General features: G+C 40.1%; 1 protein-coding gene across 9 annotated transcripts in view; it reads right to left on the bottom strand.

Moving 5' to 3' along the window:
- The window catches only part of PROM1 (prominin 1), a 194,156-nt gene that overhangs the window by 8,087 nt on the left and 171,989 nt on the right, over window positions 1-14,080 (bottom strand). For 4 of the 9 annotated variants that reach the window (XR_006390259.1, XR_006390261.1, XR_006390258.1 and 1 more), the window contains 4 exons: window positions 12,123-12,146; window positions 11,689-11,757; window positions 5,384-5,482; window positions 2,430-2,466 (listed from right to left, as the gene is read on the bottom strand). Coding sequence is in view for 4 of the 9 variants with exons in the window: in XM_044296871.1 (XP_044152806.1) it covers window positions 2,448-2,466; window positions 11,689-11,757; window positions 12,123-12,146 (112 nt within the window). In the remaining 5 variants the exon portion in view is untranslated. The remainder of the gene's footprint in view (window positions 1-2,429; window positions 2,467-5,383; window positions 5,483-11,688; window positions 11,758-12,122; window positions 12,147-14,080) is intronic. The other 5 variants (XM_044296871.1, XM_044296844.1, XR_006390262.1 and 2 more) reach the window with 4 other exon arrangements.

Raw genomic sequence — 14,080 nt, forward strand, 5'->3', positions numbered from 1 at the left:
ACCATTTTAGGTGACTACCTCTTGAAGGTCATCAAGAGACTGCCAAGAGTGTGCAAAGCAGTAATCAAAGCAAAAGTTGGCTACTTTGAAGAACCTAGAATATTACATATTTTCAGTTGTTTCACACTTTTTTGTTATGTATATAATTCCACATGTGTTAATTCATAGTTTTGATGCCTTCAGTGTGAATCTACAATTTTCATAGTCATGAAAATAAAGAAAACTCTTTGAATGAGAAGGTGTGTCCAAACTTTTGGTCTGTACTGTATATATATGCCCCAATTATCTATATATATAAAAGATGCAGCCAACATGTCCCCCCCCCCCCCCCCCGGGATTGCGCCTGCAGAAAGGGAGGCCGACAACTGGACAATGATGTCCAGTTTCGGCCACTTCAAAGGACAGAGAATCAATACAGATCCTCTGCATTACCCCCCCCCCCCCACTGTACATTTACCCCTACAGTATTAACCCCTACACTCCCTGACCTGCAATAAACCCTGCATCCCTACCATCCTGTTAACTCTTGCAGTGCCAACCAACCCTGGGTTAACACTTTTCCCTGCCCAGCCACCAACCCTGCATTAACCCTTGCAGGGCCACTTCTCTAACCCCTGATTGTATTTAACCCTTTATACCCTGTAGGGACAGAATGTAGATAGGTTGGGTTGGGCTGCTGCTGATATAACGTGTGTGTGAGTGTAAGTGTATTTTTAGGTATATTTGTGGGGTGGAATTGTGTAGGATATTGTGTAGTGTAGTTAGTAGTGTATTGTAGTGTTGTTAATATTACTGTGTGCGACTATAAGTATATATATTTATATGTCCTTTGATATAAATATATATAGTTTTAGCAATAATTAGACTGTAGATGTGTAATTGTTTTAATAATTACTTTATTATTTATAACACAGCGTATAGTCTTTGATAGTCGCCACCGTTGTAGTAATTTGCACTTAGTTCAGGGAAAAAGTGTAAGTGCAACCAAGGAAGATAGCTAGTTAGGTAACTAGTTTAGTTAGTATTTATAGTATAAATAGGCGGAGTCATCAATAGATGACTCACGCCTATTTATGAATATTAATTATTGATATTAACCAATATATTAATAATGAATATTTCCTTTAACAGAAAGAAACAGTCCTGTCTATATAACATCTAACAGCTGACAATGCATATCAGAGCAAAAACCAAGCAGTGAGGATGAAATAACTGCCTGTAGAGCTCAGAGACAGGATTGTGTGGAGGCACAGATCTGGTAAAGGGTACAAAAAAATTCTGCTGCACTGAAAGTTCCCCAGATCACAGTAGTCACCATAATTTTTAAATGGAAGACAGGACAGGACTCTTCCTAGAGCTGGTTACTCCACCAAACTAGGTAATCAGGGGAGAAGGGCCTTGGTAAGAGCGGTGACCAAGAACCCAACGGTCACTCTGACTGAACTCCAAAGATCCTGTGTGCAGATGGAAGAAATGCACAAAAGGGCAACCTTCACTGCAATCTGGGATTTATGGCAGAGTGGCCAGAAAGAAGCCTCTCTTCAGTAAAAGAAACGTGAAAGCATGCTTGGAGTTTGAAAAAAAGCACCTAAAGGATTCTCAGACCACGAGAAACAAGATTCTCTGGTCTGATCAAACCAAGATTAAACGTTTTGGCCTCAATTCTAAGCGTCATGTCTGGAGGAAACCAGGCACTGCCCAATATCATCCCTTAGGACCAATCGAACAGCTCTAGATAGAACTGAACATGGCTATTCACTGACTGTCTCCATCCAACCTGACCTGAGAATGGCATGAAATCCTTTAATCCAGGTGTGGACACTTTGTGGCATCATACCCAGGAAGACTAAACGATATAATTGCTTAAAGGGGAGTTAAGAAAATAAAATACTTAAATATTACCTTATTACAAATATATTCCCACATACCTTTCATTAGTTATAAAGGCTTGTTTTATCTAAGGAGCAATCATTCGGAGAAATAAAATGGCCTCCGTCCTATTAGTACAGACAAAACCTGTCCTAATCACACAAGAGGACAAGTTACTTTACGTCACTGAGGTAAAGAGCTGTCTCATTCTCCTCTCCTACTTGTCAGGGGTTATGATCCTGAATAAAACTGATAAGATCTTAAGCTGAATCTCTGCAGGAATACAGTTCATGAGGAGACATAAAGTACAGAAGTTTCAAACACTCTGTTTGCACTGTCATTATGGGGTATTGAGTGCAGAACGATGGGGAAAAATATGATTTTTTTCAGCACAAGACCGCAACATAAAATGTGAAAAAGTGAAAAGATCTGAAGACTGTATGTTCATTATTGCACAATCATATATGTAAATAAATTTTTATGCTGCAACTGAACTTTGTTATTGAGCCACTTTTGGTCCACTCTTCTTCTGCACATAATGATATTTTATCTGTACTTACCAGAATCTTCATTGTCTTCTACCACTGTTCCACAGCACTGAAATGAACAAAGAAAGATATAAATTACTAATGCTACATGTAACAAAATTGATATTAAAGGCGTTGTCCATTGTTCCTCAGGATAGGCCATAACTAGCTGATCAGCTCGGTACCAATCAGCCGTTCTGTGTAGTTCCATTTCTGGAAGTCGGAGCTGGAGCTACAGGGCATTGTCAACATTGTAGACAGCAATCATCACTGCAATGCTGCTCTCATTGACTTCAATGGTGTAGTATAGTATTGGTGAAAACTTTCAGCGAAGATTCTACAAAGAACAACTAATTGGCAGGGATGTGAGGCACCAAAACACATTCCCCCTGTCGATCAGCTAGTGCTGGCCTATCCTTAAAAAGGCTGGACAACCCCTTTAAGTTTAAAAAAAAAAAAGTTTACACTAATTTTATTTTCCTTTTAAAAAGTTATTTTTAATTTTTACAGAATAACCTGTCAATGTCGTAATGACTTCTATAATCTAATTTTCCTGACTTGTACCAAATCTGTGCTGACAACCTATAAACTATACTATACCTATGCCCTTCACTCACAGAATTTGTCAGCATATAAAATATAAATCAATTGTTAATTTATTGGATGTGTTTTACTATTTAAAATCTCTTTTGAGGCCATTTGTAGAAGTTATGGCAGCGTTCCCGAGACACTAGAAAAGCCCTCTAGTCAGGCGTCTATCATGAGTTCTTCTCGCTGAGCAAGTGGTTGCTACAACATGGATTTCACCTGACCATAACCTAACCTCACCACTTCGCTCAGTGGGCAGCTTTGTGGTATTTTTTCACTCTGTGCTTTAAGTTTCTGTAGTCAGTGGGTAATAGTTAGCTATTTATCCAGGGCAGGTGTCTAGTGCAAGTGCTTTGACCTCCTTACTTTAATTTTGGTTTAGGAATTTATATTTTTTCTGAAATTAAACCTTTTGGATGTCATTTACAAATATTCAATGACAATTTTTTTTTTCCCCCAACAATAAAAAGCTGCAACATCTTAAAATAATAATATAAGCTTGGCTTGAGACTTGATCCACAGTTTCATGAAATTTTGCCTTTTGATTTGCATTTCTATACTCTGAAAACTCTGAAAACCTATGTTCCTATTCTCATTTTTAATATTACATGTAAATTGTAAAGCATGTATAAATTATGATATCACTTATATAATCATTTTTTTAATTTACTACTAGGGAAATGTAAAACCACATTTCCCTACAATACATAAACCATTAAGACATTAGATTTCACACACCATGTAAGCAGCATTTAATATGCAGCATAAAACATTAAAAACAAGAAACCGCTTACACATAACGCCAAAAACAGACAACTTGGCTGATTTTACCAGAGCAAAAAGATAAAAATCCATACATAAATCAGTAAAATGTGTAATTTTGGTAAAAATACCTAAAAGATTACATTTATCCAGAGCACACAAGAGTACATCAGAATCTTAAAAGAACATAATTATTCTCAACACTCAATTCTTTGATGGACAATGTGTGACTCGAACATAAAAATGATGTCCCTTCAGGGCTCATCCCCATTTTGGGTAATTTATCTTTGGAGATTAATCCTACAAACCGACTTACTTTAAATCAAAATCTGTTATATTACTTTTTATAAAAAAAACACCTAAAACTGACTGTTTGATTATCAAACCTGAAAACAAATACTTTACCATTCTATAGACCTCTGCAACACTTAGGGGGTAATTTGTGCCGCAATCTGCATCTTTTCCCTGCTCACACCAGGTCTAATAAGGTGGGCATGGTGTGGCGTCATTCATCATTTTCTACGCCTGTTTTAGACGTGGAAAAAGGTCTAAATATAAGTCAGCAAGGGAGCTATGTAGGGGTCAGCGTCTCTACATAACTTCAGCAGATCCACTGCCAGCGCAGGGGCTTAATAAATGACCTTTTAATGCCTAAACTGTGTGCTCAGTAATCAAGTCACTGGCTTGATAAAACACTTTTAGTTCTTTAGCTCCCCAAAATCTAGATACTAAACATTATTGAACCCAAGATTGTTTAAAATATTTTTTTATTTTTTTTTTATTTCACAGATGATAAATTATGAAATTTTCTTATTTTTCTCTACTAATAATGTTAACAAAAATACCCCCAGACCTCATTAGAGGTAATTTCTATATCTGCATGAAATCTGTCTCAGATACTAAGGCATTCTTGACCACTGTGATTAGGGTGCTTGTTTCTAGTGCTCGTGAGGGTCACAGTGGTGGGCCCCCCAACAATCAGGCATTTATCACCAATACTGTAGATAGATGATTTGTTTGTGGTAAAAACACTAATATTATTGAGAATGATAAGCATTTCCCTAAGGACCCAATGGTACTCTTACTTAATATAGTTCCTGAGAATGTTTGAGATCCTGGCGCCAGGCTGCTCCTCCATATTATAACTGCCACTAAATGTTTAATTGCTCTTTACAGGAGTCGTCCAGACCCACCACCAAGATCTGATCTGTCTGCCGGAATACAAGACCTACGATCCCTCGAATACTTTGTGGTCCTGCTCCACGACACCACCACTAAGTTCTTGAAAGTTTAGTCAGCGTGGGACTGAACTGTATAACTCTATAGGTGTTGAGAGAATTTCCTTGTATCTTTTTATCCTAGCTCTTGTTTGAGGTTGACCTTAGTTCATTTGTCCTGGACTAATATGTCTATTTTTAATTTTTTGTACTACAAAAAAGCAAAAAATTTATAAAAACTAAGCTGAAAAAAAAGATTGTTGAGAATAATTATGTGGATTGTTGCAGAAGCGCCAGTGTTAGAAACTTGTGAAGAAACCACTCAGTATGAATTTAGAGAACTTAGTAACAGTAAAGGATAGAGGCAAAAGCTGGAGCCATGGTGAACAAGAGTCAAGCTACAGAGAACAGATATGATACCTCCACAATCTCAAACAACTGGATAGGTCTCATCAATCATCTTGACGTGGTGGGGCAGAAGCGCGAGGGAATCTACTCACAGTATCAAATGAAGACAAGCTATTCAAGTTGGAAATTCAAGGAACGTAGTATGAAAAAACAGATGTCACTAGGTGTCAGCCAGCATTTATTTTCAGGAAAATTCAATATTATTTTAAACTATAAAATTGAAACCATGCAATTGTACATTTTACACAAAAGCTGGCACGGCAAGACTCTTGGCAAAGCATAAAGACAATATAGAGGTAGCCAAGGCACACGTTGAAGGGGTTGTCTGGTTTAGAAAACCCATTTTTGAGTAACTTATTTGGATATTCTGAGTAAATAGATACTTCATTAAGATACTTCATCTATTAGGCACAACAGAGAGTGACTACAAAGAGCACATCCATCTATCCAATGTACCAGTACATCAGATCGAACATTAAATTCAATGGATAAAGGACTATTCCCACACCTAATTCTAGAACAGGTCCGCTCGACTCTGTTATGCCTGGATGCGGCCAGTCAGAGGTGGTTGACACTACAGAAACAGTCAACCGGGCCGTGCTACCATGTTTCTGTGACTTGCATACAAGTGAATAGGAGCTATGGAAACATCCCTACCATAGCCTGGATGGCTGTTTCCATAGTCCTGACCACCTCTAGGTGCCATATCCAGGAGTAGGCGGAGAAGCTGTTCTTGAGATGGGAATACCCCTGTGGTAGCACTGCAGAAGAATTGAACAGCTGTTTACAGCTTATTGTTGGGGGATCCTTTAAGCAAAAAGGAATTGACCAAAGCGGAAAACCCCTTTAACAAACACATAAATATGACTTACAAAACATACCTTAAGCCTAACCCTTTAATTGATAAATAGGGGTTGTATCCCATTTACAGTACACAGTTTTGAGTAGTTTCTTCTCATAAAGATCCATTATTATAGATACAAAGGAGCTGGATATGTAATTTGCCTACTTCTTTTCTGCACTAGGAATATTTGAGTTAACATAATGCAGTCAATATACAGTATCTGCTGTTCAAGAATTCATAAACTCAATCCTGCTACATCTGTAGGTGAGAGCTAATGTGTTTTACCAGACAAAATTGTACCAATACATGACACTTTGGGAAACAGTTTTTAATACGCCAGTCTTGATCACCTGTGCGCCAGAGTGAGATGCACCTAATTTATTAAAGTGTAACCGTCATGTTTTTATTCAAAAAAACAATTTTAGCACATGTTACTGCTGGTGCAGCATTATGCATAAAGCAATCTTTAATTTCTTCACATACCACTGTTTTCCTTGAGTTTTTCCCTTAGTTACGGCTGTTTAAACATTTGCAATATGAGGACCTTCTCAAGATGGCTGCTCTGCCAGTTCTCTGAGGCCAAAACTGCTGTAGCCAGCAGCTTCCTGACAGCCAATCAGATTGGATTCCTGAGAGACACGCCTCCTCACTCTGGAGCCTAAAGCAGGCAGATAATTCTATCTTGTGTTTAAACTAAAAAGAAGACAGACCAGCCATAGCAACGGTCTTTTAAAGGACCAGTGGAAAGGGACAGGGGACATTAATGAAAGCTGTTATTATAAGGTAATACAGATCTTTTGACAATCATTGACAGACTTACTCAGGTATACATGCCTAGCTCTAATAAACTAGAAAAAAAAAAAAGATATATACCGGTTACACTTTAAGAGACCTCTTAATAAAATAGTTGCATCTCTGGGTCTCTGTGCACCAGAAACTGAAATCTACCCTATCTAGGGGCTGGCGTAGAGTTAAAATATAACCTATGCCATTTTCTGGTGTAAGCTATCGAAATAAGGTGGACTGCAAAAGGCTCCACCTCTGTCACTAAGCCCTGACCCTTTCCTTGACACTTGTGGTGCACTATAATGTGCAACCTTTTAATGCCACACAACTGGTGTTAACATTTTAATACATCTCAATGTTTCAGATCTTTAATACCGTATGATCTCTGTATTTATTTTCCTAATTTTTCAGTCAATGAACAGTTAATTTACGTATATTGTGCAATCTTCTATCTCTATTAATTTAGTCAAGCAAACACAGAAGCTAATTAACAAGCAGAAGTTATTTCGATGCTCATGCTTCATTGGTTTATCACCAAAATCAGCCATGCACAAAATCATCAGACCTCCTTAAAATACCCAAACAGGATATCAATTCAGCTCACCCCGCTCTTCCATAATAACTGCACCACCACCATTTAAAACATGCTGATAACATTAGGGCTCTGTTCACATCACATTTTATTTTCATGTTTGGAGCATAGGATGGGAAATCTCTCAAGGTATTTGCTAATCATAAGGCATCAATTTATGCCATAAAGTCACATATGTTGCCCGTAGGCCACCATTGTAAAGTACGCAGTATACATTTTTTTTGGCAGTGACCACCTACATTGTGAAGCGTTTTCCTATGCAACAAAAAATAAAGGTGTATGGAGGGAAAGTGCAATGTTTTCTGGTTCAAGGGCTACATTTGCTGACTGAACTGGTTCCAAGGGTTGTAATAAAACTGAAAGGAAATATATGCCATCGATGTCTGATAAATTCAGATTCCACTTCCAGTACTTTTGGGAAAATGAGGGTCTCCTTCTCCTCCGTTTACACCCCAGAAAGGAAAAGACCATGCATGAGTGTGGCTGTCTCCATAGTCTTCATAGTGTAATAAAGATAGCCATACATGACCACCGCTCTACCTCATCTACTCATTTAGGTGGGTGCCACACAGTAGTTAGGACACCCCCATTCTGTCGATATATGGGCCCCCCAGGAGCACTAGGCCTGCAGCCTATCGGAGGCCGGTGCAGGCGGCGCAATGACGTCATCACGCCTCCTGAGCCATACAGCGTGGGACACAGGCCGGAGGAGGCATGCATCGCTGCCAGCCTGATTGAGATAAGTATAAGTGTATTTTTTTTATGGTACTACTACTGGCACATGATTGGGGGGCATCTATGGGGGCACCTGTTACTGGCACATGATTGGGGGCATCTATTGGGGCACCTGTTACTGGCACATGATTGGGGGCATCTATGGGGGCAATTGTTACTGGCACATGATTGGGGGCATCTATGGGGGCAATTGTTACTGGCACATGATTGGGGGCATCTATGGAGGCACTTGTTACTGGCACATGATTGAGGGGCATCTATGGAGGCACTTGTTACTGGCACATGATTGAGGGGCATCTATGGGGGCACTTGTTACTGGTGGTCTGGTCTGAGGGTCTGAAAGGAGAAGATGAGGAAAGAGAACATCTACATCAAAGAGCCGTCACTGGATGTAAGAGGTATGGGGCGTTGTGTTACCCTGTATGTAGAGGTGGATGGAGGGGTTAGTAGTACAGTACTATCTGCATATTGTAAAAAAAAAAAAGTAATCTGCAAAATACTATATATTTGTGTCAGAAGTTGTGCTTTTTTAATTTTTAGAATAATGATACAGCCATTTTATTTGATACTTTTGTGCTGATTCTCCCCCCCCCCCCTATATTAAGGGACACTATAGTCACCAGAACCACAACAGCTAAACGTAGTAGTTCTGGTGTCTATAGCATGTCTCTGCAAGCTTTTTAGTGTAAACGCTTCCTTTTCAGAAAAAAAGGCAGTATTTACATTACTGATAAGGAACACCTCTACTGGCCACTCATCATTATTAAAGTTTACTACTCTACGAGGTGTGTAGATTTTTTTTGTGTGTGTGTGTGTTGTGGTGGAGGGTGTGATTGCATGCTAGGGTGTGGGAAGGCGGGATCCAGGGGGCCCAAGTAAATTCTTGCCCAGGGTCCAATCAATATTAAAGATGGCCCCGGATCTATCAGTTTTGCCAAACTGAAGTACTGCCCATGCTGCCCACCCGCTTCACTACGGGCTCCTCGGCAGTCGGCAGCCAAGTGAATCTTCCCCGCCCACCTCAGCTGCTATTGGCTTGGAGGGAGAGGGCAGCACTGCCATTGGCTGCCTGTGTATTTCAGCCTAGCAGGGCCTGCAGAGGCAGAAAAGAATGTGGCTTGGGGATTTAACATCAGGAAACATCGTTGCGCACCCCTCCCCCTGCCACCACGCCTAGAGGAAGAAGGCATGAGGACAGAGCACATCAGAACTGTAAGTACCTTTTCTATCTGCGATGCACCTCTGACCAGCACCCCTTGCATTACATGCACCCCTGACCAGCGCCCCCTGCGTTACATGCACCCCTGACCAGCGCCCCCTTCATTACATGCATACTTTTGCAATCTTATTTATATATACTTATTTCTTTTTTTTTCAGTAGTATAATTAAGTGGTGAAAATGATTAGTGCCCCCCCCCATTTTTGACTGTGGTATCTTATGTGCCCCCCCTACATATTGTTCCTAGAGTCGTCACTGGTCATCAGACAAGCATGTTTTTGACCAGATGATTGGTGGCCACATAGAAGTACACTATGGGCCACCTGGGAGATGCAATTTGTGCACCTCTGGTATATTAACATATACCAACCAGGTAGATGGTAAAAGGACACTTAGGCTAAGGCCTCATGCACACGACCGCTGTTGTCTTCCGTTTTGCAAAATGGGGTTCCGTTGTTCCGTGATCCGTTTCCGTTTTTGTTTCCGTGTGTCTTCCTTTATTTTTGGAGGATCACCAGACATGAAGGAAAGTAAAAAAAAGTCTAAGTCAAGTTTGCCATGCAAATGATAGGAAAAGAACGGATGCGGACGTGCGGACGCGGATGACAATCTTGTGTGCCCCCCTGTTTTTTCACGATCCCACTGACTTGAATGGGTCCGCGAACCGTTTTCCATGAAAAAATAGGACAGGTTATATTTTTTTGACGGACTGGAACCACGATCACAGACGCGGATGACAAACGGTGCATTAGCCGAGTTTTCAACGGACCCATTGAAAGTCAATGGGTCCGCAGAAAATCACAAAAAACGGAACAACGGACACGGAATGAAACAACGGTCGTGTGCATGAGGCCTAATAGGTATGCACCAGGAGCAGGGTGTACATAATCTAAAGGGGAGTTTTCAGGAATCTAACATTTTTTTTAAATAAGCTATATGTCTTAAAATAATTTTTAAAAAAAATATAAAAAAAACACCACAACATTTTTTCAAAATGTACTCAATGTTTAAAGGCATTCTGTCACCAAGTTTTGGGCTATATAGATGCGGACATGCACGGCTAGATCGCCGCTAGCATGTCCGCAATATACCTGTCCTATAGGGCTGTGTGCTTTTATTTTCTTTAAAAAAGGATTTTAGAGATATGTAAATTAGTCTTGTAAGGTGACCAAGGGGCTATACGAACCTTCCTGGTGCCCAGCCACGCCCGCCTGTGAAGGAGCCCAGCACCACCTATGTCCTCCGAATCTCCTCCTTTCATCACCGATAGATTGCCGTAGTCACGCGATGTGCAAGCTCGCACATGCGCAGTTCCTTCCCTGAGGCTGATGCCAGCACAGGGAAGGAACACTATACCGGCACTGCGCATGCGCGAGCACGCGCATCGTGAGATTACGGCAATCTATCGGTGATGAAAGGAGGAGATTCAGAGGACATAGGCGGTGCTGGGCTCCTTCACGGGCGGGCGTGGCTGGGCACCAGGAAGGTTCGTATAGCCCCTTGGTCACCTTACAAGACTAATTTACATATCTCTAAAATCCTTTTTTAAAGAAAATAAAAGCTCACAGCCCTATAGGACAGGTATATTGCGGACATGCTAGCGGCGATCTAGCCGTGCATGTCCGCATCTCTATAGCCCAAAACTTGGTGACAGAATCCCTTTAAGTTCACTGCTAATGGTTTCCCTGCCTTTTCAATTTCTTTTTACATTTTGTCAAGGAGGACATGTCACCCCAATATAGGAATGTGTCAGCCAATTACTGGCTTTGGCACCATGGAATCTAGTTATGGACTGTCATCCCATTGGTTACCTTTGAGAGTGGGTTAGGATGACATGCCAGTAGGACCAGGGAACCATTGGCAGCTTTCAAACATGAGTACAGACTTTTTTTTTTTTTTTTTACCAATCTACAGCTTATTTAAAATTTTTAAGAAACCACAAAAAAATCATTTAATGACATTCAAGCAACTAAACCAACTGTATCGATTAGCACATGATATGGGAGAATATGTTACGATATGTCCATGCAACCTGCCCTCGTAACAAGGACAGTGAAATGTCATGCACAAAAAAAGTTAAAAAATACCATGCATAAAATTTATAATAAAAACAGAGAAGCATGCTCTTAAAAATGTTTTACCTGGTCATTATAGGATTGCGTATACCATACAAATACTCATTATGATAACCATTATTACCATTTTCCATACTGTAATAAAACAATTGTATGAAAAAATAAATTGATGTGAAATGTAAAAAGCAGGAAAAAGTGCTAAATAATGGGAAAAATACAACATAAATGTGATGTGATATTTGATCTAGGTGATACTATGTGACAGTAACAGGATAATTAGGAGCACCATGCAATAAAAATCCAAAATTGTATTAAAATGGATAGTTAATATTACCATAATCTTACATCGTGCATACTGAATAATTGGAAATGAGTGATCCTGGTATAAAATACATAGATAAGCGCAGACTGACACATTAAAAAGGTATCACAAAATACAAGATAGCCCCTCTGAAAAGATTATACAAAAAAAACCCACAAAAATAGCATAAAAAGCTTACTTTTTCATGGGGACAGTTTCAACACTATAAGATATAAAAAGAGGGAAAATTACTTTAAAATGGCAATAAATACAAAAAAATACTGTAGGATTGTGATCTAGTGGGTCAGGCTTATAGTCAGTCCTGATTTTTTACATTTGGTTACTAGTCTAAGTGCTGGAAGCATCTTTGGAACAATGTAGTGTATTTCTGCACACCAGTATATGAGTTGCTTGCATCGGTGAATGCAAAACACAGGAGGAAAAATGGACAACGTAGAGCGGTAAAGGTTCTCAGAAGGTGAATTAGAGCGGAATAAATAGGCATGATTGGAGGTCCAATGGTAAAAACAGTTATCATAAAGTGAAATGCCAAGTCCCTGAAACAGAAGTACTGTAGGTAAGAGAGAAAAGCTAGTTAGGACAGACACATCCAGCCACATTGAGATAGTACAAAGCAAATGTCTTTTGGTTATATTGGTCATGTAGTGAAGTCATAATGCAGAAACCAATAAAGCCAAGTAAATTCCAAAATTTCCTGACTTTGACAATGCTCTCGATTGCCTATATTATTTTTTGATGGTGCTTACAACTCTAGCCGCTTGAATCTGAGACCACTGAGGTATCTGAAGTCATACACATCAGTGATAAATTAATAAATCAGGAGTATCCCATTGTGTGTTCTGGAACTGACGCCGAGGATTGTGAACTAAGATACCTAAGGCCCCTTTCACACGGGCGAGAATTCCGCGCGGGTGCAATGTGTGAGGTCAACGCATTGCACCCGCACTGAATCTGGACCCATTCACTTCAATGGAGCTGTACACATGAGCGGTGATTTTCACGCATCACTTGTGTGTTGCGTGAAAATCGCAGCAAGCTCTATATTTCACGCAACGCAGGCCCCATAGAAGTGAATGGGGTTGTGTGAAAATCGCAAGCGTCCACAAGCAAGTGCGGATGCGGTGCGATTTTCACGCATGGTTGATAGGAGACGATCGGGATGGGGACCCGATCTTTATTATTTTCCATTATAACATGATTATAAGGGAAAATAAATAGCATTCTTAATACAGAATGCTTAGTAAAATGTCCATTGAGGGGTTAAAAATAATAAACAAATTTAACTCATCATGTGATGTCAAAGGTCCTTTAGCCAGGTCCTGAAGAAAGTAGAAAGAAGAGGAGATCCGCTACGCGACCAAGTGGATGGGGCGAGTTAAATTTGTTTATCATTTTTAACCCCTCAATGGACATTTTACTAAGCATTCTGTATTAAGAATACTATTATTTTCCCTTATATCCATGTTATAAGGGAAAATAATAAAATCTACAGAACACCAATCCCAAGCCCGAACTTCTGTGAAGAAGTCCGGGTTCGGGTCTGGGTACCGAACATGCCAATTTTTCTCCCGCGCGTGCAAAACGCATTAAAACGCTTTGCACTCGCTCGGAAAAATCGCACATTTTCCCGCAACGCACACGCATCTTGTCCGGCCCTCAAAGAGGCTTAAGGCTACAGTCACGTTGAGATCAGTTATTGCTTAAAAGACTATGATGGATGAACTGATGCATTTACCACACCAACTATACAATATAGGGCGCTGTGCTTGCCGAGCTGTGAGAAGGCCACGACTCTCATAGAGGAGCCAATGCCTTCTCAAACAGCTGATTGTCAGGGGTCTTGGGTGTCGGAACCCCACCGATCAGATACTGATGACCTATCCAGTGGATAACTCATCAGCTAAAAAGTGTCGGGAAAAAAAACCTTTTAAAGGGTTGTCCGGAAGGGCAAAACACCCATGAGTCATTTTCCAATTTAACCTCCAAGTAGAAAAATTCCTTCTGCCATACTGTAGCAGTCAGACAAAGCTAGACCGCTAATACTGCCTATGAATATTTATTGTATGAGTGCCGCTATTAATGATGCTGTCTATATTAGGAAGACAAGTACTATAGAGTCTTCTGCAGATTTTACTC

This window comes from Bufo gargarizans, chromosome 1 (genome assembly GCF_014858855.1).
Source record: "Bufo gargarizans isolate SCDJY-AF-19 chromosome 1, ASM1485885v1, whole genome shotgun sequence".
Taxonomy (NCBI): domain Eukaryota; kingdom Metazoa; phylum Chordata; class Amphibia; order Anura; family Bufonidae; genus Bufo; species Bufo gargarizans.